General features: G+C 38.1%; 1 protein-coding gene across 2 annotated transcripts in view; it reads right to left on the reverse strand.

Annotated features, from left to right (window-relative positions):
• Positions 1-26,225, reverse strand: part of fuss (SKI family transcriptional corepressor fussel) — a 113,400-nt gene extending 87,175 nt beyond the window's left edge. Inside the window, exon 1 of one of the 2 annotated variants that reach the window (XM_083119812.1) lies at positions 26,165-26,225. Coding sequence is in view for 1 of the 2 variants with exons in the window: in XM_083119811.1 (XP_082975937.1) it covers positions 7,845-7,854 (10 nt within the window). In the remaining variant the exon portion in view is untranslated. Of the gene's footprint in view, positions 1-7,844; positions 7,888-26,164 lie in introns of those variants that run through there. The other variant, XM_083119811.1, reaches the window with a different exon arrangement.
• Between the last annotated feature and the right edge of the window lie 1,205 nt (positions 26,226-27,430).

Raw genomic sequence — 27,430 nt, forward strand, 5'->3', positions numbered from 1 at the left:
GCTTATTTATTGTAATGATAGAATCACTACAAGATCCTTTTTTATTATTAGTTTTTATGTATGATCAATGTTATTTTTTTTAGTGACAGCTATACTTCTTTTTTAGCAGTTTCCAATGTAACTTGCTGTAGGGATGGCCTACGTGACAGTGAAAGCCTGCTAGCAGAAGGCTGTTAGTTTTAAAATCTTGTCCTTTCAACCTGAGGGTGCTTGAAAAAAGTTCCGTTTACTGTTTTTTTTTTCGAATAGCCTATATAAGGGAATCGATTGAGTAACGGGGGTTGGCATTCTTACGTTTTTTTGGGCAGGAGGAGGAGACCTTTGGAAGGTTCTTCGGTGCCGGTAGAGTGACGGGGCTAGTCAAATGGCTAGCGATCAACCATTTTCTTACATCGAAATACATAGATAAGTCCACGCAATTTTTCTTGGTTCGTTTGGTGACCAGCCAGCGCTTAATTTTCGGTGGACATTTTTATTATTCTTAGAGAACGTCGTATCCGAGGGGATTAAGGGACACGTTTAATTACAAGAATATGTTTATCCGTTGGTGACAAGCCAAGTACTTTGTTGCGCGAAAATATTTTAAATTTGTAGATTCAACACTGTCAAGGTGTCCGGTTGTTATTTAATCTGGGATTAAGGGGACTGTGACAGGGTGGAAAAAGAATCGTATCAGTTTTGTTTTTATATATTTTCAAGAACAGCGCATAATTAAATGTTGTAATTTCATTCAAGTTTAGTCTATTTTTGCGTGGCAATTTTCATTATAATCAAGAAAGGGAGGGAATTAGAGAAACATGTCATGTATGCTAGTGACAAGCTAGATACATTTTTTAACTAGTACTGCTGGTTTAGGCCAGTGTACGAACCTCTCTTAAATATAGATTACAGTATTTCAATTAAAGTGGATCTTGTCATTTGTTATGTGGGGGTTATTTCATATGTAATTCTTTGTACATATTTAAGCCACGAAATAAATAGTATTTTTATATATTTTTAAACAGAACGTCTGATCTGTCATTCAAGAATTAAAGAACTGAGTTTTCCCTAATATCCATGGTAAATAATATGGTAGTTATTCTATGCCTTCATATTCGATATAGTTAGTTATTGAAGTGTTATGCATCATATTTTGCCTGGGGAAGTAACTAAGACAAGTAACAAGTCAAGCCAAGGCAGGTTACTCTCCCTAGAAGATAAATAGAGCATAACATTATTTTTGCATGATAATAATAGTGGCGATTGGGTGTCACAAATGGGGGTGGGCACAGTTTAAGGTGGCAAAAAGTTGGGGGGGGCAACTGCATTCGCCCCGGCCCGCCCACTTAATCTCCGCCACTCCATGACAACAAGCAGATAATTATCTGACAATACTTCTGAGTCATCATCTGACACAAAGTGTACATGATGCCAGTCTATAGTTGTAGTGTTATTGTGAATAGAGATATACACATCAAACCACACACACACAGGAGTAGTCACAGCGCAGACTCTGCGTGACTGGTTGCTCAACTCGTGTCCAAACGCGAATTAGTTACAAAATGCTGCACGTTAACCATTTGGACACGAACAATGTACGTTGCTCAATTTTCAGTTCCTGCAAAAAGTACGTGTCTCAAGAAGAGACACCATTGCTATTTAATGTAGAAATACGCAGTACACTTTGCCCTTAAAGATGGTGCTTGATCTTGGCAGCAACAATAAATTGAATGTGGTCGTTTCGCAATTGTTTTCCTTCCTTTTAAATTAACGCTTTCCGCAACCAAAGTATGGAAGACCTAAAATGAGTGTTGTGTTGCAAACACCAATCAATTTTCTTATGGCACGGAGACATAAACAATGTCCCGGCAACAAATGAAACAATAATCATGATGCAAAAGAGTAATACGCAGCTGATTTCATATTCAGTGCAGTACGAGAGAAGGCGGGAACACTCTGCGACACACTAACATAATGTTTAATGCTACGTGTTCGTTTGACATCGACTTCATGGGGCCTCTATTAATAATTAAGCGGGCGCTATTAAGACTGCGAGGTTCCCTGCTATCAGGGATGCCAGCTTCGATCTTCTGGCGCTAGATCTGGTTCTTTGTCACACAACTCAACAAGGAAGTGTGTAACCTCGAATGGAATAACCTAGATCAATATCCAGTCGTTTTAGCCATTATTGTCAGAAAGTGCACGTCAGAATTTCAAGTTGACGGAGAGGCTCATATGGGGCTGCGAATGAGAGATAAATGCACATACAATTCATAATAATAGCCTAATCGTCTCTGGAAAAGTAAAAAGAAATATCCCTAAAGCAATGTTTCTGTGAATCTCACGTTCTCCACCAAGGGCGAAATTGAGCTCAAAGCCCACCGTTAAGTGGTGTTAGCCCACTTAACCCTGCTCACCCAAATCATATACAAATGTATGAAGCCTGAGAAAAAGAAGAAAAATGAGAAATCGAAGAAAGTGATAGAGAAACGAAGAAATAAAATAAAACAACAATATAATAATAAAAAGAAAGCTATAAACAGCACAAGAAAGAAGAGAGGATGGAAATGGAGATACGTAGGTAGAAAGAAAGATGTAGAGAACAAGATGGGGAAACAAATGAAGAAAAACGAAAATTTAGAGAAAAAATGTGATAAAAGCAGAAGAAAGAAGAAAGAGAGAAAGAGAGAGAGAGAAACGAAAGAACAATCGGGAGGAAATTTGAGCACCTCTCACTTCAAGCAGAGCGCACCTCAAAATATTGTGCCCACCTTGAGCGCACCCGAGAGGAATTATCTGGTGACGCCAAGCCAATGTTCTACATTGTTCTGAGAACGATTTTTTAGTAATTAACATATTAGGTCACTTCCCATGTAATAACCGAGAACTTACGTTTCTTCAGAGTTTTTCTTTACTATTACGCTGTTGCAGTTCATGTAAGAAACAAATCACAAAAAACTGATAGAAATAAATTGTTTTGAATAACGTCCTTGCATGTAGTAATGGTTGGCAGGCGGAGATCCCACTTACAACTCCATCAACAGAGAAGAAACACACGCACACAGATTTGGCTCTTCCTTACTAAGCCGATTTGGCAACATTGCTCGTTACGTTGTTTTTCTCCCATGATGCTATCTGTGTGGAGTAACCCGCTGGTGGACGAAATCAATTTGCGTACAGCCAAATGGGGAGACATAATTCCTCAAGGCAATAAAGGAAAATGATACCCTGTCCTCTCCTTGGTCATATAATAACAATTAGCCCTTAAGGACATATGCCAGGTTCTCATAAAGCTAATTTTCCTATAACTGGTGCCGCCGTTTCATCATTGCTCCTGTCAAGGTTTCAATTTTCAATGTTGCAATGCTTGCCTAAGTATTGCTCTCGTTTGGTGTTTAGTGTCAGATTTTGGAATTTCATTGTTCTTTTTTCTAGTTACTTTCTTTCTGCTCTCTAATTCGTCAAACTTTTCTTGATACACTGTAGTCTAGTTATGGGCTAAGAGGTGAAGGAATAATTCGTTCGTACGAAACAGATGGGATAATTGCTCATGCGGAGTAGTAGTACTTGATTCCTGGCATAAGGAAAAATTGTCCAATTATTGTTTTCTTCCCCATTTTTATTTATAATCTCTTTGGTTTCATTTCTTCTATCTTCCTGACTTTCTGTTCTGAAAACTTTGTTCTTACTCAATCTCTTTTTGATCATCTCTGATCTATTTTTTCTCTCCTGATCTCTCTTTTCTTCTTTTGCTCCGTCTTTCTCTTCTGTTTTACTTCTTTGTTTCCCTTCCTTCTCTTTCTCTCTCCTTGTATTGGAGCCACGTAGTGGTTCGGATCCCACTCTGAACTATAGGCCCAGTCTCGATTAGCCTTACTGTGCATAAAGTGGACTTAAAACATCAAATCAATCAATCAATCTCTCCTTGTATCAGATCTTTATTCCTGTCTCTTTCTCATGTGTCTCACTTCTTTATTTCCCTTCCTTCTCTTTCTCTCTCTTTGTATCACTTCTTTATTCCTGTCTCTTTCTCTTCTGTCTCACTTCTCTACTTCCCTTCCTTCTAATTCTCTCTCTTTGTATCACTTCTTTATTCCTCCCTCTTTCTCTTCTGTCTCACGTCTTTATTTCCCTTCATTCTCTTTCTCTTTGTATCACTTCTTTATTCCTGTCTCTTTCTCTTCTGTCTCACTTCTTTTTTCCCCTCATTTCTCTTCGTCTCTCTTCTGTCTCACTTCTGTTTCTTTTCCGTGTTCCTTTTCAATTGTTGTGCATGTGTGGGCGCGTATTATTATCTTCCTTTCACTTGTTATTTTATTTATTTATCTCCCTCCTCCTCGTATCTTTATCCACCTTCCTTCTCAAAACAAACCAAATATTTCGATTTAACCCGCTTACGGACGGAACTTTTTTTATTTTGGTTGTTCGTTGCGTGAACACTGCTACATTGTGTTCGAGAACCGAGCCAGCTTGCTAATTTCATAGCCATTAACATAGGCACCCTCTAGTGGCGTACTAAGTGGAGTCAAAAAACCCTCTGTTTAGCCGAGGATTCCTAAAAAAATACGTCAAATGCATGAATTCTGGTAATTCGGCAATTCTGGTGCGGAAAGACGAGAATTCAGACAAAAACGAAACTGGATGAAGAGAGGAAACGATCCGTGGAAGGAGTAGAGAGAGTGGTGTAATAACCCACTGGCAGTGTTCAACTACCATTTCCCATTCAAATAGAACTATCTAGGATCCTTTCCACTACTTTTCCAAGATTTGTCCCGTTCGTCCCAAACTCCTCTGCCAACTACACTACTGCTACTTTTTTCCCCTACTGGAAGCACTTAAAGGGGATCAAATATAGCGAGCTTTCTAAATATAACAACTTGTACCTTATTCCTCTTTGTGCTGATGTTCGATTTTGATCAGTGGAATATATTTATTTGTTGTTGGCTTTCAAAACCAGAAAACCAAAACTCCATTGAAAAATAAAGTTTTCTCCTTTGTTTCTTAGCTTGCCTAGCTGTTAACTTTCTTAGTAGGAATATACATGTACCACAATCAGAGTCAGATGTATGCCCAGGGCCTGAGGACGAACGAATGTGGGGCTACAAAAATGCCCTATTTTGATGCGATCCCGACACTTGCTTTCGCTTATTTTATTTTCACTTCAAACATCAAGATATTTTCGTTAATAGTTGTAGCGACAGTGTGAACATAACTCTCATTTAGGCGTCATAGAAAAATTATTATGTTGTACCGAACATTTTTGCTCGGTATGTGTACCGGATATCAGTTTTTGAAAAAGCTACATTTCACAAAACCGGTTTTTTGTTCCAGTTTCAAATCATTTTTTCTGTTTCGGTTGTTCTGTTAGCAATTTTTAGCCAGAGATCGTTATACTACACTTGTTTAGAATTTTATTCAACCGTGTTTTTCTTCCCTTGTTTCTATTTTGAAGGTCCTAAAAATGCGTTTTAGAAAGGCCTCAGTGACTGGCAAAATGTTTTCTCTGGTTTCGAACCATCAATAGCCGGCCCCCGTGGCAGAGTGGGTAGCACATCACGCTACGATGCCAGGGGTCCCGTGTTCGAATCCTGGCCTGGGCATGGATGTTTGTGAATGTCCATTCATCATTTTCATCATATCATCACTCATCCTCATCTTCGCAAATTATCCCAAAGTGGCACAAGAAGCGAAGTAAAATAAAGCAATTCAATCAATCAATCAATCGAACCATCAATAAATTGTGGGTTGCATAAAAATTTCCTTCCACCCTATCAGTCGTTCCAAGTTTGTGGTACAAAATAGTTATGTTAATAATTAAATCAACTTCTGAATTTATTTTTTATTAATACACACCCACACATTTTTCACAGGAAATAGTCTGGGATAGACTGCATTTTCGTACTGGCCTACGGACGGCAACACTAAATCCGGTCCTGACCACAGATGCCATTTACACAATGAAGTTATGGACCACTCATTCTCAATGATTTGATTTCAATATCAGAGGTGCTCCAAGTATTTGGGCTGATTTCATATCATGGCTTGCAAAATTTGTGTTTTTTCTAATTTTAGTTCACTTCTCTCACTCTTTAGTCTAATCGCGATGATGAGAATAAAATATGATTCGATTAAATTTTTTTAAAAAAAGGCATTTGCAAAGGAACACCCAGAACAGGGCTCGAATCTGAAACCTTCGGTATGCAGGATTGTGAGCCGACCACTCTCCGCCCTCGGGCACGGAGGCTGCTGCCAGATATATGTAAATCATCCCACACAACTGTTTCATTGTTCACCATCTTGAACCATCACTCGCCAACTATCCGATTCTGTCCCAAGACTTTAGTAGATAACCTATCCCAAACCTAACAATTTCAACTTTGAGCACAGAATATCAGCATTAAAAAAATCACTGAGCACTAGCACTGAAATCAATGTGCTATTGAATAGTGAAAAAAAAAACACGTTAGAATCCTAACACTCCACTTTCTTACGCTTCACTAAGTGTAATAATACAAAATTGCAAAGCTTTTTTTATTTCTAATTCGACACGTGTAGAAAGAATTTATCAAATTGGGTATTTTGTCTGCAGTGACTTGTATTTATTTAAAATTATTTGGCTTCATGAGAAACAAAATTCAATAGTCTGTATTTACGCTTGATGTAGAAAAACTTATATTTATAGATATAATTATACATTTACATCTAGAAAGAGAAAATAGCTGGAAAATACCAAATCAGTAACAAAAGTACAAATGATGTTTATCGTCAAATACAAATTTGAATCACACATGAAGTTCACTTTTATTTACCAGGTGCATTACGTACTGAATTGTCCAGAATTGAAGCGACCCACAATACACTTTGTTGGGAACAAAAATACGCAATAGGTCAAAATGTCGGTAAAAGAAACTGGCGATGCGCACGGAATGACTGACGAATATGCGCTCAGAGCAGACCAAATAGTTAATTATGGAGAAGGACGAAACCACCGGCGAAACGTACTTGGAACACGCATGGAATAAATGACGAATATCTGCACTCAGTGCAGACTATGCAGTTAATTATTAAGAAGATGGAGACCATAATGCTGCCGTCTTTGCTAGGGAAAGGTAGACCCTTAATTCGTAACGCTACGACCTTCCTTTTGTGATGCTGCGCGAAAGATAATGACTAGAGATTTAGCTTAGCGAAGGCATCTGATAGTTTCTCTACGCACACCTTTAACAGGTTCCCTGACAAGTCTAGCGGCTTTCTAACAGATTTTAACTTATTCGCTACCGCATTCCTGCCTCCGGCCATTAACAGACTTCAGGGTAGCCCAATAGATGAGCACGACGTGGGCTCGATCATGTCAGGAGAATGCCGCTCCTGCAATACTTACAAGACAGAGAGTATTAAATTGGTCTTCCATATTCAATAGTTCTCTGAGCATAGGAACTACCATGAAAAATCTGCCGCCGCGGCAGGAAAATACATCTTCATAATTATTCGCACCAATTACATGAAAGGAAGATGAAGAAGATTTGATTTGATATGATTTGATTTGATTTATTTTACTTCGCCTTTTCTGCCACTTTTGGCTAATTTGCGAAGATGGGGACGAGTGATGATATGATGAAATTGTTGAATGGACACTCACAAACATCCATGCCAAGGCCAGGATTCGAACCCGGGACCCCTGGCGTCGTAGCGAAGATGAAGAAGAGAGAGCAGAAGGGAAATCATATGGACTTTCGAAAATTATATGTTGCTGTTAATTACTTGTCTACCTTAATAATGCAACAATAACGCCACAATCCATAATGGAAATATTATTATTATTATTATTATTATTAAAAGAGACGGTATAAATCATAGGAACTTACTGAGAGTCATTAGAGAAGGAGCGAAGGTGGGGAGTCTGGATCTCAGGTCAACCTTGGTGTGGATCCTGACTTGAGTCCGAAGGTCTGGACTTGATTTATTCCCCTCAACTCCTCCTCTCGGGAAAGCAACCCACGATATCCATCACTCGGCCGTCTTGGGTAGGACAGTGTCAAGGTAAAAATCTTGTAGCACCATTTTCCAGAAGGCTTCCATGCATCTACTTCTGCTAAACGGTCCGTCCCCCAAAGTTGAGAATTTCAGGTCTTCACGGCAGAAAAAAATGAAGGAAGAAAAGAAGAACCTTTCCCAACGAAGAACTTCATTTGTTGAAGTACAAAAATATCATTACTCTCAATACTGGACATTGTTAAGTTACTTTCTAGTACTTGCTCTCCTCTAATAGTGCTAGACACTGAGCTAGAAAAGACTGCTGTGATTTTGAGATTTAAATTCAACTAGTTTGTCACTTTCGAGATCCAATCTCCACTTTAGTTTAGCTATTATATCCATGTCAATAGATAATACAGAAACCATACAAAATATTTTCTCACATTGCCAATGTATGTAAAAAAATAAAAAGGTTTTCCCCAAGACTTGTCTCGGCTTTATAAAGCCTACGGTGCCTATGTATTTGTTATATTGCTATTCTATGTGCCTATTGTAAGTTAATAACTACAATAAGAGAATGAATGTGTTTCTGGGTTGTTGGAACCATACACGTGAAATATTATAATAAAACTATTTACGTAAAATATTTTGATGTTAATTGACATTTTTAACCAGTTGGTAAAGGAATTAGTGTGCTACTTTATAAATATATTTTGTATTATAAGTAACAATGAATATATTTATGTATATTTTATTTATATAATATATACATGCATATATACAGGTTGATCCGTTTGGGTATGGATAAAATAAAATGGACGTGAATTTTTTTTTGGTCAAATGTAATTACCTGAAATATTGTATACAAAAGACTGTAAGATGGGAGTTTTTATTTTTATGCACTACTAACAGTTTGGTACAGTTTTCAGTTTTCGACATAGCCTCCATTGCGAACTCTGCACAACTCATAACGGTGATTCAATTCATTCAACGTCTGGTGTAACATCTCTGAGGTGATTATGTCTGTGTTTCTTCAAATGTTCGATACCACAACAATATGGAATCGTATTTCGGTACTTTACGCACGCCATACTGACGACGAAATTCCTGTTGGACTTGCGTAACACTCTCACACTTTTCACTTAGCATACTAAAGGACACATTTAGCCCGTTGCTGGTTCGTAAACGCCAGTTTAACAATAACGAATCAGTTCAAATTTCATTGTTGCCAACACACTATAGCAAAACTCCCATGTTTCATACACGAAAATACCAACACGAAAATTTTCCTACTATCACATTTACGTTTCTATTAATGTTTTATTTTATCCATACCCAAATGGATAACCCGGTATATTAAATATTTAGTAATTTACTTTTTTACATGTAATATCTTAATAATAAGTATGTAAATCATATTATATATATATATATTTGTGTGTGTGTGTGTGTGTGTGTGTTTGTGAAAATTTAGATCTTCCTCCCTCTATAGTCTTCAATGATTTTCGAAAATATTGAAGGGATCGATGCTCATTGGATGCTCAATCCTGATAGGAATGGATGGAAAGTTGTGTTGCTCCTGCGGGTTGAGGAATGCCAGAGAACAAGTTAGTTAACTTAAACTGAATAGAGGGAAGGGGGGATGTAGCAACCTCAAACTAGGCGCCCGTGGATATAATTTCGCGAAACAATTCATGCAGAGGCGAACTATCCTTTTCATGGAAATTTCAAAAAGAAACAATACAACAGAGCAAGGGTCAAACTGTTTAGCCAGTACAAGTCAACAAGGGTGAGGCATTTAAAGTCCCCGAAGGAATATTATTTATTACACCACCGTGACCGATCCGGGCCATAAAAGATCATAATAGGACGATGAGGGGTTGGCCGTTACGCTACACGATTGTCCCACGCACCTGCATTGCAAATCGATACGATTTCGTAAGATTCGATTCTCTTACGCACCACGCTCCGGAGACAGTAGCTTGCCGAGCCTCCTGTGTCTCGCTTGGAGCATTGTTGTCGATTAATAATGGTTGCTGTGAGTAATTGCAAGTGGCGGTGTCGTGCTGTCCAGTCGCGTGTCTGAACTGTCGCCGCTGTCGGAAAGGTTAAAGCTGGGGGAGGGGTTGGGACAATGAGTTGCAACTATAAAGTTCTAGTATCCTATTTGTAATCGGTAGCTGTCAGCAGTGTTTCCAAGAATCGCACTTACCAGTAACTGTTACTTTTTTCAGGAATTTTAACTCTAACTCGCTACTGTTAAAAGTAAGTAACTGTAAGAGAATTACTTTTTGATATAGATCTAACGCTCTCAACAGTTACTTTCCGACACTGAAATTGAAAATTTGTAACGTGGACAAAGAGCTATATTTGGCAACTCTGTTTCCTACAAGACCTTATGTGTCTTCTCTGGATGCTAAAGTGAGAGAATTTTCGAGGAATCGCCTAAGGCATGGAAGGTATACCCTGTCTCATCTATCTCTGGAGAAAGAGAACTAAAACAAGTCTCTGCGCAAGTAGTGACGCGAGACGGCTCCACCAATGATCAAGCGAGAGAGAACGGTATTGCGTGGAGGGTGGGAAAGCGAATGCAGTTACCAGCCTTCGAACATCGTGTACTGCTTCGCTCTGACCACTCAATCCCCCCCTTCTCTGCCGCTATGAGGAGCTTTACTCCAGCGATTACCGGGAGAGGGTATAGGCTTCGTTGCATGGTGTTATAAATTTAGAACATCCCTTTTTTGCAATTCATTTCTAATTGTGCGCAAAAACATCAGTGTTTTGGGTGGATTGCTGCATTCATTTTGGAACGTAGTAGTAGTCGAGCTATACTATACTCTGCTCCGGGGGTCTCTGGAGGGAGCGAACGGAAACATATTTCTCCGCAATTGGTGATTCCAGAGGAATTGACCAATTAACTCGTTAGAGGGGAAGCGAGTTCAGATACCAGGTATTTGCCTCAGCGCTATCTGATTTGTTCCACGCACTCGTTCTCTCCCCTTCTCTTTCGTTATGTGCGGCCGTGCTCCACAGATTCTAGGGACAGAGTACAGGAAAAAAAGTTGGAAGTGCGTATTGTTGAGCTTGGAATGAAGGAAAAGGAAACAGATTCAAGTGGAATCAATGTCACCATGTTCAAAATAGCATGGCCGGCTTACGAACGATTTTTCAAATTAAAATATTGTTCAAACAAGTCCCATGCAGTCAAAGACGTCAGGCTTTAGGCTCGGTCTACAAAACGCGCGCTGGTTCGAGTCTCCTGGGGAAAGGGTAACAACTTTTCTCCTGAGATTTTAGCCTGTACTGGCACCGATGGCCATTCGTGTAACCCGGTTACGGAAGCCTACAACAACGACCGAGGGTTAGTCGTGCTGCCCACACGTCACCCTGTCTTAATTGGTTGGATGATCGCCCACCTCTGCTGAGGCATGTGAATGTGAGAGCAGGTAGCCCTGGCCCTGAGGGGCTGTTGCGCCACGGATTATGGTTATCGTTCAAGCAAAGCTGATTATTTGTTCAATCATTTCTATTTGTTGTAATAATATAAATATATGAAGACATACTATGTACAGTACCAGAAATAAATATAAAACACATGTAAGTTTTCATGTATTTATTTTATTACAATTATTGATCATTCATTATGTGTAATTTATTTGCACGAAAATTTTAAGCAGAAAGTTACTGTAAAAGTAACTTAAAGTGACTTTTCAAGTACCAGTAACTGAGTTACTTTTTTAAATGAATAACTGTAACTCAGTTACATTTTAACGAAGTAGTTCAGTATTTTTTTTAAAAAAAAGTACCTTTCCGAACACTGGGTGTCACTTAGCTACAGTATAAATAAGAATTTCAATTTTCCATGGCCTATTCCAAAGGTATTAATATTAAATTTTGTACCTTGTTACATTTGTACTTTGTGCAGAGTCTGAAGAAGACCTGGCTTGAAGATTGAAACGTTACGTTTAGTTTATGTTTTATAATAAAATAAATTTCTGCCTTGGTCAGCATATTGAGTTTTTCATATCATGAAAACAAGGCTTCATGGTGTTATGATTAAATTAATTCTAGTTAACTGTCCGGCATGCTGAAAACCAAAAGATATTGCCTTAGCAACATACGTCTTCGATCTGTTCCTGATCTGAACAACGTCAATCTATTTCTGACCATCCTTGAGGTCCATCTTAATATTGCCATTCCATCTTCCTCTTGGCTTTCCAAAAGGTCTCTTATACCATCAGGTTTCCCAACAAGTGCCCTGCCAACTTTTCTATCCTGTCTCATGCATGTTAAATGACCTGCCTACCAAAATCTTCTTGATTTATTATGCTAATAATATCATGGGATGACTATAGATGATGTTGTTCAGTATTAGGCAACCTTCTCCGTTCAACAAGTTATGTCTTTTAGGTTCAAATATCTTTCTTAACATATTATTTTCAAAAACTCTTAATTTATACTCATCATTCAGTTTAATTACCAGTTTCACATCTGTGCGAAAGGGACCCCTGATGGTGTAGTGTTAAAGCTATCGCCTTGTAATCAAGGGGTCCCGAGTTCGAAAGCCACTTGCAGTTCGGATCCCGCTTTAAACTATAGGCCCAGTCCCGATTAGCCTATCTGTAGAAAAACGGAGTTAAAACTCAGCTCAACACATGTACACAAAATTATAAGCAAAATTACTCTTCTCTTTCTTTTAGGAACGCCGAAAATTATTTTATCAGAATATTTATTTTTATTATTATTATCAGTTCGACGCTGACTACACTTGAAACTAGATATAAATACAATATAGGACGTAATGGGCGTAAGGGAAGTGACTTTTGAAAGAATTTAATGTACCAATAAGTAATAGTTTTATTATTATTTTATGTTGATTACATTCGGTAAATTATCTCTATTACGTATTATGCTATTTTACTCAAATATGCATAACTTTTCAAATCTATTTTATACATGTGTTTTAGGGAGAATTCACACCGAATTGACAAGTTACAGGCGACACGTGTCTCTTGGGAACGAGCCAATCAAAAGCAACGTTTCACACCGTAGCAGCATGGCAGACCGCACAAGCCTGCATTCGATTGGTGAAATGCTCAACCAACATGTGTAGCCTGTCACTTGTCGCTTCAGTGTGAATTCTCCCATAGATGCACAGCATTATTGAAAGGGTTCGGGTGAGATATTGCCAAGCCACATTTATTTTTACCACGTGCTTGCAAAACATTTAAAACGAAATGACGTAAACGTGAGTACTGACATTATCAAGATATATTTTTTCGAGCAATTAGATTACAAAGCACGAGTGCGAGAGGAAATTACGAGTGTAGACTTGTGTGATTTGTTTGAACATGTTTCTCAATTAACTTATAGTTCAAATTGACGTTTCTATATCAAAATAGTCCTTATGTGAGTATCTTATCTAGACAAAGTGATGCATTTTGGCTGTGCAGCATTATAAAAACAAACTATTATCATTATCAATCAAGTTGCAATCTAATGAAATATTTTCTCATATTACTTTGAATGTGATTATTGACTTGACGCGTGTTCATTTTATGTATTACATTATTCACTCAGTTTTGTTAGACACATGCTTTTACTTTTAAAACGAATACTAAGATATGAGTCAGTGTTGTTGCTATATATGTTTATAATTCATATATTTTATAATAATTTAATGGAAATGCGGGCACACACCGCATGAAACCATATATATTTTTCTCAAAACCCTTTAAAATATTGTAGTATTGCCAAATCCTGCACTCTCGTTTAGCTATAGCCCTTGTTACAATAAGTGCGAAATTGGGGGAGAGGGGATGAAAGGCTTATTGGACAGCAGAAAAGAGGAACAACGTTTTCGACTGTCCACTGTGGCATGCTCTGTAGTTTCTTCCATGTGACAACAACTGAAATTCTATCTCGTCTCTGGACTATTTCAATAACAACAACAAATATATATTAAATTTGCAAACTTAGATCGTTGTACTACAGTCAAAATATATAAATTTTACTTTCTACCACTGCATCTGAAATACATGTCAAACTTAGAATGCCCGACCCTGTGGCCGAGTGGTTAGCACATCGCGCTGCGACGCCAAGGGTCCCGGGTTCGAATCCCGGTCGGGCTTGGTTGTTTGTGAATGTCCATTCATCAATTTCATCATTTCATCACTCATCCCCATCTTCGCAAATTAGCCAAGAGGCACAAAACGCGAAGTAAAATAAACTAAATCAAATCAAATCAAATCAAATCAAACTTAGAATTTTTCAAACAGTGATATCTGGACTTAAGCCGAAATGTCAAAAATAGGGATAAATTTGGATTGGTTAAAGTATGCTATAGTACCGAGAGCATAATTGCTCTCAAAATTGTTCCTGTGCATATTTTTTTGTTATCAAGAATATCAATCGAAAGCTACTACATGCCTTGATAATTATAGAAAAGAACATTTTGTGTATTATAAGTATAATCACCATAAAGTATTTGGATTTGTTAAATTTTGTTTTGCATTGAGTAGAATGACTAATTTATTTTGTGAGTTAAGCAGAGTGACATCTAATCAGAAACTGAAAGTTAGTGCTAAAACAGTATCGCAATACTTTGCTTTGGTCAAAAGTAACGTTATAATCTAGCCAAAAGTAACGTAGTGCTTTACTGCATTACTTTTATTTACTTAGAAGATACCCTCGTTAGTAATGTGTTTCTTTGTCATATAGTGCAGAGAGACATCTAAAAAATTTCAAATGAACCATATTAAAAAAAAATGAATTTATTCATAATGAAGGAGATACAAAATTATACAAAGAATAGTAAATGTAGGAGTAAAATATAATAACATTACTTACAATGTGAGTGTTTTTGGAAAAGTAAAACTTAATTTCTCAGAAATCAAGTTTTGGTGTTTACAAAATCTAGTAGCCGTTTTGAATTTAGCAAGATACCTCAATTAAAATAACGTAACGTAATAATTATTACTTTTAAACAATTACATTTCCGTTACAAATACTAATGCAGTTAAGTAACGCCTCAATCCACTTATACTTAACTTATTTTCAGATATTTTGCGCAGAAACTAGCAATATCGGAAAATAAAGGTCTTCTAATGCTAAGAGAAGACTGTTATTGTGCTTAAGTTTGTCCACAACTTCACTGCAACCAGGGTGCGAAATCCTGGGGGAGAAGACTGGGAATTTCCTCCCTCATCAACAATCGTGACCTCCGGGAGGAAAGTTTTTGTTATTTTAACAAAATATATCCAATTAGTTTTTACTTCAAATTACTTTCCTAAGTATAATATCGAAAATACATTCAATGTAGTGTGGTTGTGACTGTTGAATGCATTCTCCCCCTCTCTCTCTTTATCAAGAGATCATTAACAGATCTACACCAATAACGATACACCCACAATGAATGTAAAACAAGAATACAAAACAAATATATCTAAGAAACTTAGGCCCTAATTGATTTATATTAATAGAAAGCAAAAACTGAACAAAAACTTAAACATGATAGGACTATTTAAAATATTCCGTAAATTTTAACACCCTTAACTACTGTCCCACTGCCCTATTAGCCGGCGCGGGAACCGCCTTCAAAGCAGTCACTCTCTGTTGCCGCGTTTACGTGTGAAGGAACTTGCGGTCAAATAGCCAATTATCCACCGCTGCCTTAATCTTTGGGCAACAAGCGGCAACCTCTCAAACACTCCTCCCCGAAGCAGCCAGCAGGGAAACAGAATTTTGGCTGTGACGGGAACCGGTTCGTACGGCGGCACTATTATAGTTTGGTAAAGGAATCAGTTTGCTACTTTATATATATATCTGATATTTGCAAAAGTAGCAAATTTATTCCTTTATATGTATTTATTAATAATGTATTTTTAAATATTTAGTAATTTACTTTTATATTGAATAACATTATAATACCATAATAATTTGTGGAGCTGCTATACTAGTAACTCTTAATATAAATCACCACAAAACCAATCTAGGTATATATATATATCTAATTATTCCCTTATTTATTAATAAACTACGACTTCCTAACCGCTCATAAGTGATATTTACGAAACAAAATATAACAGAAGAACAAAGGCCATGAGCGACCATTAAAATAAGGTCCCCCCCTTATCCCCCATGTCTCTATTGTTATAATTCCTATTAAAACAAGACATACAAATGTGCTACAGAAGAGTATGCAACTAAAGCCTTCAATGATTGCGCACCCTGACTGCAACACTTCACCACTCAGCATCGTTCATCTGCACTTCCCTCGAAAAAGAAAAAAAAACACCCCTTGCCCCAATCAGTAAATAAATACCGTTACAAAACCTCCCCCTTTCAGTGATGAAATAAAATAGAGCATTACAGATCAATAAAGCGTGCCTACAATTTTTCTGCGGATGAGCTGCTCATAATGCAGGCAACCGTTTCGGTGATAATCCGAGGGACGAGGGAATAGAATGTTAATTCGCCAGTCCCCACCAGCAGAAAAGCCATCAGAGGCTAGCGATGCGTGAGCATGAAGTCACTAATCCTGTAAAATCCGTGGACGCATAGATTGGATCCCGGTTTCCGCCGAAGAGAGCGGGGGACCGATAACTTCAGTCGGTTATTTTCTTAGCCAAGATTACTTTTACACCCGTTTTTTTTTTCTGGAGGTTTTAGCCGCGACTTGTTAAGTCACTTAATCTCGCGGCAGTGGTTCGTAATCCTTTCCGAGTCTGTACGCCCCTTCTCCGAAACAAGAGCGAAAACGAGACGAGCTATTGTAAAATCGAGACTTAGTATCCGAGACTCTACTCTAGAAATAATAATAACAATAATAATTTAAATTATATTAATTAAAACATGTATATTAATTAATATTGTATGGTTATTATAAGATGAATAGGTAAAAACATGGTATTAGAATCAAGGTCGCCTACAGGTATTTTTTCTCATGCGGGCAGCTGTGCTTAATGTGTGGGAAAGGTGGTGTGATGCTTTCCACCAGTTAAGAGAATTCTCATAAAGCATCCACAGCAATAGGATAATTTGCATAGGCATTTAATCTGCTTTCGTTCACGTCACCCATCGTCCATGTTTTCACGCTACAATTTCAAAATTTGAATTATATGAAGTCTTTCAAGAAATCTCTAACCCCCCTGGCCCCCTCTGCGGGCGTCCTTGATAAGAATAGAGATATAAGATCACGTATTCATTATCTAGATTATATGTAGCTAAGAGCGCCAAAATTTGTATGAAACAATTGCTTTGGCAAGGAAATTAATATCAAATAGATAATGTATTGAATATTTATCTAATAACAAGAAAGGATATTAGATGCAGTTGACGAAAGTACAGTTCCTGATTAATATTTTATGCATATTAATATAAGTAGTAATGTCCTTAATTTTTCTTTGGTACTGTCCTTCAAAGCTATCTATCCATCAGAGTTCTACGTATTTTCTAAATCTAAGTAATTCTTGCCAGCATCGATTACAGAACAAATACGAAAACAATTATATTTTCATTATTTAATTTTAATACTAGGAAAGTATTAATACCCTTATCAGTTATCAAAGATTTCCTTGTCGAAAATCTTGCAGCCTTGTGGATTAAAAAAGGACACCATTCTATAAATGAACAACTCACCGAGCCAAGACAACAGGATATTTTCCACTTAATTTTTCTTGGCATAGTACTGATATTTTACCATAGACATGCGCACGGGGAGTGCCTGGGTATTGGCTCTTGGCGCGGCTTGTTCCAGTGTACCCTATTTAATCCTTTAGATGGAGAAACGGAGGAATTTTGGAGGGGGTCAGATCGAGTAGTGTTTAGTAAAGCTAAACTGTGACTTTCAGTAAAAGAATAGTAATAGACACGCTGTCGTGATTAAAAACCTTTTTTTTGGGGGGGGGGGGGAGTAACGCTCAATTGACCTTGGGCACGAGCATCTACAAGAAGAAGAAATTTAAATCGATTTGTGGAAGAGCTCTGTGCAATTTATAAACTGATAATACGAGAATACTACTGGTTTAATAACTACAAATAATAGACCTTTGCATTGTGTTCCAAGTTCAGCTACTTTTCTATAATCTTAATTTGGACCTTGTACTTAATCGTTGTGTCGTTTCCTTTCAACTAACAATAACGATGAGAATGAATGGCAAGATCAGCCACCTCGGCGGCTGTTTTATCCTTGTGTAAGCAGATACTGTAAAATTTAAAGAAAAGAAACGCATTTCTTAGATTTCAATTACAATGCAATTTTATTTAATGTTTGGTTCTTCGCGTGGTGTCGACTACGTTGAGACATTTACGATCTTAAAGTCTCTCTGTCGCTTTTCTTTCAACTTACTTCTTTTAATCGTTCATTCTGATTTAGATCTGCGATCAGTTTACTGAAGTTTAGACTGTTTTGTCTCAGGAATTCAAATCGCCATTTTTTTGTCCTTTACAATGCAAGTACCTCATATCATCATATAAACTGTCTTCAGAGTTACGCTACAAAGTCAATTCACTTCCTCACTTCCAGTTTATGATAATGCATTAGTGTTCTACCTTCTACAGAATTGAAAGGAATACTTGTCAAAGATCTGTTTGGCTGCTTTAAGTTCAATAATGACTTAAAATTGGCCACATATCGAGATTGGGTTGCACACACGATGCTTATTCCGAACTTAATCTAATATTTACAACCTTATTTTAACTATTTACAGTCCTTAACACAACTATTTACAATCCCTAACCTGACTATTTATATCTCACATCCAGGTAGATACCGCATTAGCGGCTGAAGTCTCAGTCATAACGTTATAGCAGATAAACGTTGTCCACATCAGGTAGTTACAGTTTGTTGGTAGCCAGTTGAAAACATCACAACAGAATGCAAGATATGAAGTTACAAATCACAGAATAGAATTTCGATTTCTTCTGAGTGGAAGCAGACACAATTGATGTAAGCTCTTCACGAAGCAATTTTTCCAAAGTGAGGCACGTATTTTTCGCTAGTAACTGCTGCCTCTTGGCGAAATTTTCCAAATGAACTTTTCAGCCGAGGTTTCTAATCCACACAAATGTTCGTCAAATTTTGCAGTAATCTCGTTGCCAGCTGCGTGGATCTTCTTGGCCAGGTCACATTTCAAGCTCCAGTCCAAATCTGCTTTCCTGACTTTCCTCAGGCAGGAAGAGGTTTACTCACGCGTCTTCCTGTGCAAAGATTCCTCCAATTTTCAACTTACTCTCTTTCATTTCCAATTGAGGAGAAGCTCTTTGCATTTTGAAGCAGAGTCTTTTGTTTCTGCAAAGTCTGATCCACTTCTTCTCCAGAACTTTGGCACATCCAGTGTATCAGCCACTTTCCATTCTTCAATGTAGATCTTCCCCTTCCTTCCCACTTTCCTCTCTGCTCTCATGGCACAATTTCCATCCATGTAGTGGTGCTTCTGATATTGTGTCCAAGATGGCGTGTCCTTCGCCCCTGGAGCAGTGCGGTATCTCTGCGCGTGGTTCTTCCGCGACAGATGCAAATCTTCCACCGACGCCATCTCTGGTGCTAGTTGGTCAGCTTCCTGCACGTTTGGCAACATTGACATCCGCTTAATCTTGAAATATGACTCAAAATACCAGCGATTTTGATTCTATCAACTGAGCATGGACCTGTACAGGCTTCCATGCAACGGGTTTTAACAATCGCGACCCGGACTATGCTTTCAACAATTGAAACGTGGAGCAGATAAATATATTGTTAAATAGGACATGTTTTTAATGCAAACTTAACCACGTCTATGAACTGGGAAAATGCTAGATAGATGGATTTATGGCTTCAACCGACATTTTTAGAAGCGTCACTAAGGATCGAAATTTACAATATGATCATTTTAGGACTAGTGTTACTTATAATTACATTTTCTTCGAGAAATGCGATGTTTCCATGTGAATATATGGTCTCTTTCGGTATATCTACACGAGAACCAGAATTCAACCGAAGAGAAGAAACCGTATGTAATATTTTCTGTGGTTGCCATATTGAGATAGGAGCTTCCTATGCCGCAGTCTCTGAACTAACAACTTGGTATCCTGTTCTAACCAACTGCATAATTCTGTATGTCTAACGGGGTGCGAAATCCTGGGGGAACGGGGGGATTTCCCCCCACCAACAATCTTGGCCTCAAAAATCTCCCACCAAAAATTCCCCGGGGGGAGAGAGTTTTTGTTACAACAACAAACAAAAGATAAGCAATTACTTTTAATTTCAAATATAGGTACTGTACCATGAATAATATCGAAAACATACACAAATTAGTTAAGTTGTGAGTGTTCAAAGCTTTTTCTCTCTCAAGAGATCATTAACACATCTATATCAATACGCACAATAAATAAAGAATGCAAAACAATAATAACTATGAAATCTAATTTATATGTATGTTTGTGGGGAGGGGGGGTTTGTAGATTATGATCTTTCTCCCCCCACCAGTCTTAAATGATTTCGCACCCTAATGTCTAACCTCGTTGAGGTTATCTACTAAGCGAATAGACACTTTAGAACTGGAGTTCCGAAACTTTCGTCCGTGTAACATTTGCTCCGCAACGCATCTCCCAGTGCGCTGCGCAAAGATATTTGGAAAGAAAACAAAATTTGTGTAACAAGATCTCAAACTTATGAATTTGCGAGTGATTTACTGTGCATAGGAAAATATTGAGTAAAAATCATTCAGCTCATGCAGCGTGCTGTGAGGCAGTGTAGATAGCAAGTATTCAATGAGCTTTGCTTACTCCGTCCCGCAACTACACGCGAAACATCGAGGCGTCAGCGATGAAGTATTTGATGTTTAACATGTCCAGATGCTTAAAAATGCCTTTCCTTTGTGAGTTTTCTTTAATCAAAATCATCATATCATCACTCATCCTCATCTTCGCGATTAGTCAAAAGTGGCAGTAAAGCGGTATCAACCAAATCAATTTATCGAAACCTTATGCCAAAGACCCGTAGGCACAAAATTGATGTTTTGAAAAAACTATATTTCAATCTCCAATTTTTAATGATTTTCCATGGGAAAATTAAGATTAGATCAAAATTTAATCTATTTAGAATTTGAAAAACAATTCATATTTTCTGATACAATAAAATATCAACTAAGAACTTGAAAAAGTACAGTTAAAATAAAGTAATAATAATAAAAATATAAGTATAAACAGTCAAAAATGACTTTGTCATAAGGGCGACAATAATGCGGTGTGAAGAATTTCTCCGCTGAAAAGTGTTCCGCAACCCCTTCCTCGATAACTCGGCATTACTAAGAAATCCAGCTGGATGTTGGAAATGGTGACATAATATACGATTGACTTCTAAAAAGAGAAGATACATCAAAACTTTTTCAAATTCCTGTAGCCACCACTGCTCCATCCCGCCACTATAATTCCTCAACTAGTTTTACAGTTAGTGGAACGAAACGGTGAACATTCTTAAAATTTGATTTCCATTAAAAAGCACGGGATATCCAACGAGCGCAGTGATCAAACCAAGTGCTATTTGGTGGTTGCGATATTGGCTTTGTACCTTCCCTTTCCCCCTTGCAGAATTCAATAAGGAACCTTATATAGAACGAGGTTTCAAAATTTTCTCGTGATAATGCGGCACAAAACATTCCTAGAATTCAATGATCACGCGTGAAGAAGAAGCCGGATGCCCACGACAGGACTGGAATACTTGAGCCATCATTTTTTAACTTTTTAATCCACAGACAATACATAGCGGCAAAAGACTGTTCCTGTACTTTGATGGATTTCGGTCCCTGGGTCACACAAAAAAAATGATGGTTGTAGGCTACTCCCCTTTATTGCAAACTTGTTAACGTATAAATAGCAACAATGCAACTGACCAAGGAACTACAAGACTGAGAAGTAGTGAGTGGCGGAAAACACACCTGGTAATGCTTACCACAAAACAAGGCCAATACAGATACAAACTGCATTGCGATTAATTATGGACTCACCCCTTGTACATGGTTACATAATTAATATGTCATATAACGTTTTACATAATTTTAAAATCAATTTCTCTTTGAATTTCTGTGCTTTGCAGATATGGTAGCTGGTTACAAATGTACACAATTTATTCTCTTCGCCAAATTGATATTGCAAGTTTGTAGCATTATATAGTTTCTGAGTGAATTTCGATTGTAAAGGAGATTTCATACCAAACTCCCTCTGCCGGCCACCGAGACAGTTTTGCTATGTTTTGCTATGGTAGAGAGAAAAGTTTTTTGTGAAGTGATACCTCCAAGAAAGCTATTATTTCGTCCTTGTTTAGGTTTTCTGAAGGAGGGTTCAACAAACCTACCTTATCGGCTTATCATAAATAAATAAATACGAGCATGTTCTCTACAGATATTTGATTTGATTTGATTTGTTGTTTTAAGTCCACTTTTGACACAGATAAGCTCATCTGGACTGGACCTACAGTTTAAAGTGCGTTTCGAACTACCGTGCAATGTGCCTCGACCGGGTATCGAACTCGTTCGATCCAACGGGTATCTCTAGAGATACTTGGATGGGCTTCGGCTTTGATTCCAGCGGTTCTGGATCCAGTGGATGGTCCCGGTATTAAACAAGGCCTCCCGCAGGATTTTTTTTTCCAGGGATGGAGAGTCCAAAATTGAAACTGAATTGAAAATACCTTGGTTCTGTTGCCAAGTTCAAGCTTGAGTTCACGGTTCGCCATGCTTCCTATCCACAAACATCTATCACTTTATTGTTGAAGAGTTCTTTGTCTCTTTGTGCTCTCCTACATGACGTCTCTTGATCTGTGTTTTTACGCGCCAAAGGGTACTGTTAAAGAAGTAATTCAAAACGAGGGTGCGTAAATTGACAAGGTCAGATGCCGACTTCGGGAAATGATTTCCAGACTTTTCGGGATCCCGAAGAGTCGAGAAATTCTAAATGATTACATTTGAAAGTGGTTAACTCTTGGTATTTCCTGCTCTATAAGTGTGTAAAATATTTGAAATTATCAATTTTATTCCAGGAGTGCAAAATCAGTCACTTGGGAGGGATAGTGTGTAGAATTCGAGATTTTCACCGCGGCGGGAAATGTTTCCGTCCCGAAAATTTCCCAAACTTGTTTATAAAAGTTTCCAATTCCATCCCGACCAAAAATTTTGCCTCTCAGAACGCTATTTGCTGCAGTCAACATGCTTCTAATGCCTCTGGTGGAAATATTCTCTCATTATTTTGTTGAACACAGCAGTAAATTGTAAGTTACAGAAAACAATATTATTTATAATAAAATACTGCTACAATTTCATTATTCGAATTACATGAACTTTTTCCAGATATCTCTGAGGGGATAAGTGCCCTCTCTCAGGCGCCCTCGGTGTTGACCAGCATCATGAAGACAATTGGGGAGCTACTTGGAAATAAAATGTTGCGGACTCCGGTTGAGAAAATCAGATAACAGCGGCGATGGGACCCCCAGAGTGTTGTTGCGTCATGGAGTATAGTGATGAGTGACAGGATAGGAAACTGTACCATATCCTGTAATGGAGACATCGTAGCAACCGGTGTCTATTCACAGCGCAGAACAGTTATCTTACCGCGAGTTCTTTCGTAGGTAAACGCGGCAACAGAGGGTCAATGCCGGGAGCGTATATTCTAGGCTAGCTAGGCTATCTGCGAAGCCTGAAGCCTAGAGATTGATATACAGAAGAAAAATCGATTTCAATTGAATAAATTTACTCATTTCATTAAGAAAATATTGGCGATTCTGAAGTTGGCAAGCTGAATTCTTATGAGTTGGCAACCTGGCTGCTGCTGGGATGACAACTTCACTCTTTCTCCATAGTCAAGGACCACGTGTCATGGTGAGCTAGTCCAGGTTTTGGACTCAGCATACGCCATTGGTCAATACCATAAAGGCGGTTCCCGCGCCAGCTGAAAGGGCACCTCCAATCGTTTATTCCCGAACAGATTATAGTAATGCGGAAAACGTTATTGAAGAAAATGTGGATCTTCTCTGTGTTCTTCACTTGGACTGGTATTAAGAAAATCTTTTTCATGTTTTTCTACAAAATGTGTAGACGCAACATGCATATTCTTCTTCTTCAACGAAGACGATGAATGATGATTAGATGAAATTTGAGAGCGGAAACAAACGGAAAAACATTCATGTCCGCACCGGGTTCGTAGCCTGGAACCTTCGGTGTAGAGGCCACTCAATGCACTCGGCTAATTTTGAAATTAGAACTGGAAAGGTAATTATCCTATGCTAATAATAATATGACGAGCCTAAAACTCTCCGTTGATTCAATTTTATTGAGTTCACTACCGCTTTTTCGGAATTTTCCATGACTCTCATGTCATAAAAGGGGTTATTTTCCGTCGTTCGGGTTCGTTTTGTCTGTAAGCATTTGACATGAAATCTCTTCTTCAGAACGTATATTTTTTTTCACAAGGTATGAATGTAATGTTTTGATAGTGTAAAAAAGGTATTAACATTCACTTGTGTTTATCGATCCAGATCAGCTTATCTGAACACGAAATAAACATATTTCTGTCTATGTCATATCTCATGTTTATATCTTATCAATTTTTCTCACAAAATTGCTAACATATATTTTTTTTAAAATTAGAACAATGAAAATTAGTGATGCCAATGACTATGCATATATATCATTTGTAAAAATACCATCCAATGTAATTTGGGCACAGGGGTTGGATACACGGAAAAATGTGACATGTGAAGTGTGGCGCAGACTTAGTAAATTTAGGAAAATCTCTCTGGGACAAAAGATGATTTGAGAGAGAAGGAAGGAATAGCGAGAACGGCAATAGGAGGTTATGTGAAAAGAGATAAGAGGTGTTGATAACTAAAAGAATAAAGTTATTGTAATGTAAATCTGAACATTTGCATATTCTCTTGTGAAAAAGGATAGAGAAAGTGACTGACTGGTAGCTGATTTGGCATGGAAGTTCCTGAAAACCTTCAATTAAAAACACATACTACAAAGTACAAGTTAATCATGATTATAAGAATTCATAATGAGGTGACGTTAACCACCAGATCGTAGAAGTCTAAATGAAATAACCTTTCACAGGACGTGAATATGACAATCGAATCCAATAGAATTTATTTCTGTAATTTTACAATATACGCTAGATGTTCTCCGTGGTGCAGTAGTTAGCGTAGCTGCTGTGAATCCAAGGGATGTGGGTTGAAATTCCAGGTACAATAGAGTTGTTTCTTTCTTTTTATATAGAATGTAAAGAAATATACATACCTTACCAAGGATTCGGCTTAGAGGCATGCTACGCTATTACATCGAGAATAGTGTTGCCCACGGGACGAGACGGGACAGGCTTTTAAAAATTCGAGATGAGACGAGATTGATCATGTGTCCCTTTGACAAACGAATATTTTCGAGACGAGACAGCATTTCACAGCATTTCCACGAGACGAGACAGGCCAAAGTCTCGTCTCGTGGGCAACACTAATCGAGAATACCAACGAAATGTTTATTTCTTCGTTTCAATTTGTTCACGTGGTATTAGGCTACTTAGCCCCTCTAGGAAAATGCAAGGATAACTTCAAAGAAAACTGAAAACACAGAACTCGAAATGCATCAAAGTAAGGCTGATGTACTTTTAATGCATTAATTAACCCAGTTAAACATGCCATTCATCTTTATCTAATCTTTTGTTATCTTTGAGAAGATCTTGTCTGATATTCCCGATTGATGCATTTTAGTGTATCGCACGGAACAGGATCTGATAAAAGTATCCTTTTATGCATTTCTGTGTGTATTTTCACCCACCAAAAAGTGCACCATTTGCAGTTTATGCACGTTAATGTGTTATTGGACTTAAGATATGTGTGACACGTTTTGGGTTCTGTGTGTACTCTATTTCATGCATTTTGGAGTTACTTAGCTAATCGCGACGATGAGGATGAATGATCAGATGAAATGGAAGGGGTGCTCACATGCCATGCTCTCACATCATCCTAATAAACATTAAAGAGAAGGGAAAAGAATCAAAATGTACCGCTAAATGCACAATAAGTTACACATTTTATCATCCGCGGCACAAGCGTCAAACAAAAAATCCAATGTTAACAGTTAAATTGTTTACCGTGTAGACTAACGCTCAGGATAGCCGCAGTAACGAAAGAATTCGCCGTCAGTCAGCGCGAAACAGAAAACTTTCCCAGGATATTCGTACTTACTCGATTCTCGTCCGCCTCCCTGCCTCCGCTATCAACACACACACACACACGATCACTGCCCTCGCATTCCTCTCTCGGCACACGATGCCGTCGGGCGCAGTGGGCGGGAAGCCGAGGTCACGTGTTTCCGGCGCCTGGCCAATGGGAAGAGGGCAATAAAGTTTAACTACCTCTTCTGGCGCTTCCCTCCCGCCCCGAGACAACACTTCCCCACAGAGCAGGACTGCGCATGGCTGACTCCTCTTCCGTGTCTGGATTCAATATGTTTCCACTTGGAGGACAAAAAGGAATTTTTTTCGTAGAGACGGAAGGGGTGGCGGTATAATCGAAGAAAGCAACGGCTGAGAAGGGAATAATCACCAAACGTAGGAATGGAATGAGTGGGAAAGGTGTAAAGATAAAGAGAATGGGTGCGGAAGGAGTGAGAATAAAGAGAATGAGCGTAAATAGGGCAAAGATATTGAGTGCAAAAGGAGTAGGGATAAATACATTGGGTGCAAAGGGAGTAAGGATAAATACATTGGGTGCAAAATGAGTAAGGATAAATGGATTGGGTGCAATAGGTGTAAGGATAAATGGATTGGGTGCAAGAGAATTAAGGATAAATAGATTGGGTGCAAAAGGAGTGAGGATATGAGAATGGGTGCAAAAGGAGTAAGGATAAATAGATTGAGTGCAATAGGTGTAAGGATAAATGGATTGGGTGCAAAAGAAGTAAAGATAAATAGATCGAGTGCAAAAGGAGTAAGGATAAACAGAATGTGTGCGGAAGGAATAACAATACCTATAAAGAGATTGGGTGCTGAAGGAATATGGATAAAGAAAATGGGTGCGGAAGGAATAATGATAAGGAGCATGAGTGTGAATGAGGTAAGGATAAAGTTTGATTGATTCATTGATTTGGTTTATAATGAGTATTGATATGATGAAATTGGTGAAGGAATGCTCACAAAGAACACACATGTCCAGGCCGGGATTCGAACCGGGGATTCCTGCCGTCGTAGCGCGCTGTGATAACCATTCCGATAAGGATAAAGAGAGAGTGCGAAGGAAATAAAAATAATGGGATTGAGTGTGAAAGAAGTAATGGCAAAGAGAATGAGTGCAAAATGTCACAACGGATAAAAATAATGGGTATGAAAGAAGTAAGGATAAAGAGAAAGACTGTAAAAGGATAAGGATAAAGGGAAAGTTAGTTAAACAATTAAGGGTGAAGAGTATGAGTGCAAAATGACACAAAGATATAATTAATACGTATGAAAGGAG

Source organism: Lepisma saccharinum, chromosome 3 (assembly GCF_977018435.1).
Source record: "Lepisma saccharinum chromosome 3, izLepSacc3.1, whole genome shotgun sequence".
Lineage (NCBI taxonomy): Eukaryota > Metazoa > Arthropoda > Insecta > Zygentoma > Lepismatidae > Lepisma > Lepisma saccharinum.